The sequence below is a fragment of the Apteryx rowi genome, unplaced genomic scaffold (genome assembly GCF_003343035.1).
Source record: "Apteryx rowi isolate R43461 unplaced genomic scaffold, aptRow1 scaffold_482, whole genome shotgun sequence".
Taxonomy (NCBI): domain Eukaryota; kingdom Metazoa; phylum Chordata; class Aves; order Apterygiformes; family Apterygidae; genus Apteryx; species Apteryx rowi.
The window spans coordinates 36,544-39,877 of record NW_020450741.1 but is presented as its reverse complement, the minus strand read 5'-3'; the positions used below and the strand labels follow the sequence as shown (position 1 = coordinate 39,877).

Below are 3,334 nucleotides of genomic sequence, written 5' to 3'. Positions count from 1 at the left end.
TAAGTACCTACTTGAGGTTGAGATATATTCCATACTAAATTCCCTGAGTGGGTCTCAGTGGGGTTTAGAGTGAGTCTGAGGTGACCAGATGAGGTGCTTACATTATAGACATTGATGCTTAATCAGAGCAATCCCTCTCAGACTGCCTGAAGGCAGGAGGCCTTATTTGGTTTTCCTGGAAGATACCAATGCTACAAGAAACTCTTAGCTTAGGTAGGGATGTCTGCCATAATAACTGCTTGCAGTAGTCCTGTGATCTCTATATTAATTTAATTTACAACTTAGACTGTCTCATTGGTCTTCCCTGCTATCTTTTCCCCAAAGTCAGGAATGTACCATGGCCATTATCTTCAGATGGATAGTTCTGTTCTAGCTGTGCTGGTACTTAGTGACACACTGATGCCATGCACATACCATGCAAGTACTTGCAAACTTCTAGACAGTATTTTCACAGAGTTCATCCACATGTTGCGCAAAATCACAGTCCTCATAAACCAGYTTACCAGACTGAGACCTGGAGTTCTGAGGGAAAATGGGACTGAGCAGGAATGCAGTAGGTCTGTGTTCCTGCTTCAGCTGCTAAGGTATGTGACTTTGAGGTAAATCAGTTCTCCTCCCTGTGCCTGTCTTGTCTGTAATATAGGGACAATGAGGCTTATTTCCTTTGTAAGGCAGTTTGAGATCAGCGGGAGATAAGTAGTATGCAAGAGCAATTTTTGTTTTCCTGATTGAATTCACTTAGGCAAAGTATTTGTTTGTTTATTGTTCCAGCAAAAATATCTTTTCTTTCCCTGCTCAATCACACACATTTTTGGGGCATCCCATGACTCGCTTTGCAGACACCGGTGAGATGGAAGTACACTGATATGCTGACAGTTATTTTGAAATCATGGCTTCAAAACAATAGAAATAACTCAGATTACTTGCTTGTATAGTACTCAACTTGGTGTTGAGTGTGAATGCAACACAGATAAAATGATGATATGGCTATATTAATTTATTTATTGTTATTAATTAATAGGACCTTTAGTGGTAATCGTTTTATATTTTAATTCTACCATCCAAGGTTCCCACTGGCAGAACACAGGGTGCATTGGCGACCATGGAAAACTTCATGGCACCACTGAGCACCATCAGCGAGCTTGGACTTCAGCACAGCAAGGCTAAGTTCCTCCACAGCAAGGTGAGTGGGCCCTCCCGACGCAAGCGGGAGTTCATGCCGGATGAGAAGAAGGACAACATGTACTGGGAGAAGAGGCGCAAGAACAACGAGGCAGCCAAGCGCTCACGGGAGAAGAGGCGTCTCAATGACTTCGCCATGGAGAGCCAGCTGGCTGCTCTCAGTGAGGAGAATGCCATCCTCAGGACAGAGCTGCTGTCCCTGAAACTGCGTTTTGGGCTCATCAGCCCAGACACCGGCACCCATCAGGGCTGCTCTGTCCAGGACTTGCTGGGAATTTATTTTGGAGGACACAAAGCTGTCCCCCCATTTCCCGAGGCAGAGTCCTTTGCTAGGGATTCCTGCTTCTTCAGGACAAATAGCTTTGTGCCGAAGGTGCTGAAGACAGCTGATTTTTCATGCAAAAGCTTTGACCCATCCAGAAATATCCTCAGCTGTGACTCACAGCAGGCTCTCATGGGCACCCAGTGTGACCTTAGCCTTCACCAGTCAAAAAGGCTTGATTCAGCCTTCAGATCCACATTTTGCTCTCCTTTCCTCAATTATCACTGCCCAGACAAATATGCCTACCACTTCCCCTTGTCAGACAGCGCCTGCTTCTTGTCTCCTTCCCCCAGCCTAACTGAGGTGAGCAAAGAAAGCACCCAAACTGTCTCAGATGAAGACGATGAGCAACAGGTGCCCAAAATTTCTCCCCTACCCCTATACAGCCTGCCCTGCCCTTCAGAAGACCACCCAAAGGGCCGAAGCTATTCTGCTCTGCCTCACAAACTCCGAATTAAGACCAAAGCCCTCAGCACCTGGGAGGAGGGCAGCTTGGACTCCCACTGACATGGCAGAAGACTGGCCTGCTCTAGAAGGCCAATGCAAGACCTTCCAAAGACATGAGGGGTTTGGAAGGAGGGAGAGAGAGAGAGGGGAAGGTCTTATGCTTCAAAGTGGGATGCAGTTTTCTCTGTTTTGCATAAATGATAGTGGGTTTATAGGCCTGGGCTGCATCACTACAGCACAATTACATTTGACACCCTGTGTTGGCTGTGATGCTCCACTTACCATAGGAGACCTGCCAGGTCCTGTGGTCACTGTGTGAGTAAGTCACAGTTTCACCCTGCTCACACGCCAAACTAAAGTGTGAAAGGACCAAAGGCAGGAAGAGGCTAAGATAGTGGCGATGGTAGCCACACCATGTAATACAATAGTGGCTCCACACCACAACTACAGCTGCTTGGTGTGGCAACCATTTTAATTCCCTTTCTTACTTTTGTTTCTTTTTTTTTTTTTTCTTTCTCCTTCATCCTCTTAAATGGGGCTTGTTTGACATTTGAAGCTATTGATGGAAACAGCTTCACAGACCTTCTCACCCTAGCTGTCTGGAGCAAGAAAAAGTAGAGTGATTAAAAAGGCAGTAGATTTACACTGGCAATAATAAATAAGGCATTTTTCAGAAATGACCTTTCCATATTTGGAATTTGCCTTTATAAAACATTCTCTCACCTTTAGCTGAGTTGGCCAATACATTTCCTTATTTTGAAATGAATTATTTATAAAATAAAAATAAAAAATAAAAAAATAAAAATTTTTACCAGAATTGTCAGTAAACTGAATAGAAAGCATTTCAACATTTTAGATTTTTTTAAATGATTTTTTAAAATTATTTAGCCAGCTTAAAATGCAAGTGAGCATCTTAGTTAACATATGGCTGCATACATTAATCACGGTAAATTGTGACTGGCAGTGCTGGACTCAGAGTTGGATGTACTCACTGATGACACTGTCCAAGTTTAAGAGGCTGAACCAAAGAGCTGGCACTGATGGTTTCTCTTGAGTTTCAGTGCCTGGCATCTTTGCAACACTCAGAAATAATAGAGGAAGATAATACTTTAGTATTCTAGATGGATAGTCTAGTATAGACTGTGACTTTTGGATCCGTGCTGATGCAGAGTGTGTAGCATCATTGAATGAGCCACAGACATGGAGCAAAATGGACTGGACTTTCCAAAAAACAGTAAAGGCTACATTGCTGCTTCAGAGATCTCCTGGACATGGAGGAACTGATTTCCACCCCTATATGAAGGAGCCAGCAGACTGAGAAGTGTAAGGTACCCAGGGCACAAGAGGTGGTGCATAACATGTTCTGTCTGGTAGGTTCCCTTT

The 3,334-nt window shown here is 44.0% G+C and overlaps 1 protein-coding gene across 1 annotated transcript; it reads left to right on the top strand.

Moving 5' to 3' along the window:
• Nucleotides 1–648: 648 nt before the first annotated feature.
• Nucleotides 649–2,685, top strand: LOC112972299 (nuclear factor interleukin-3-regulated protein). The gene is made up of 2 exons (XM_026078649.1): nucleotides 649–666; nucleotides 1,067–2,685. Exons 1-2 carry the CDS (start codon nucleotides 649–651, stop codon nucleotides 2,009–2,011), a joined length of 963 nt encoding a protein of 320 aa, XP_025934434.1. The 3' UTR covers nucleotides 2,012–2,685.
• Nucleotides 2,686–3,334: the final 649 nt, after the last annotated feature.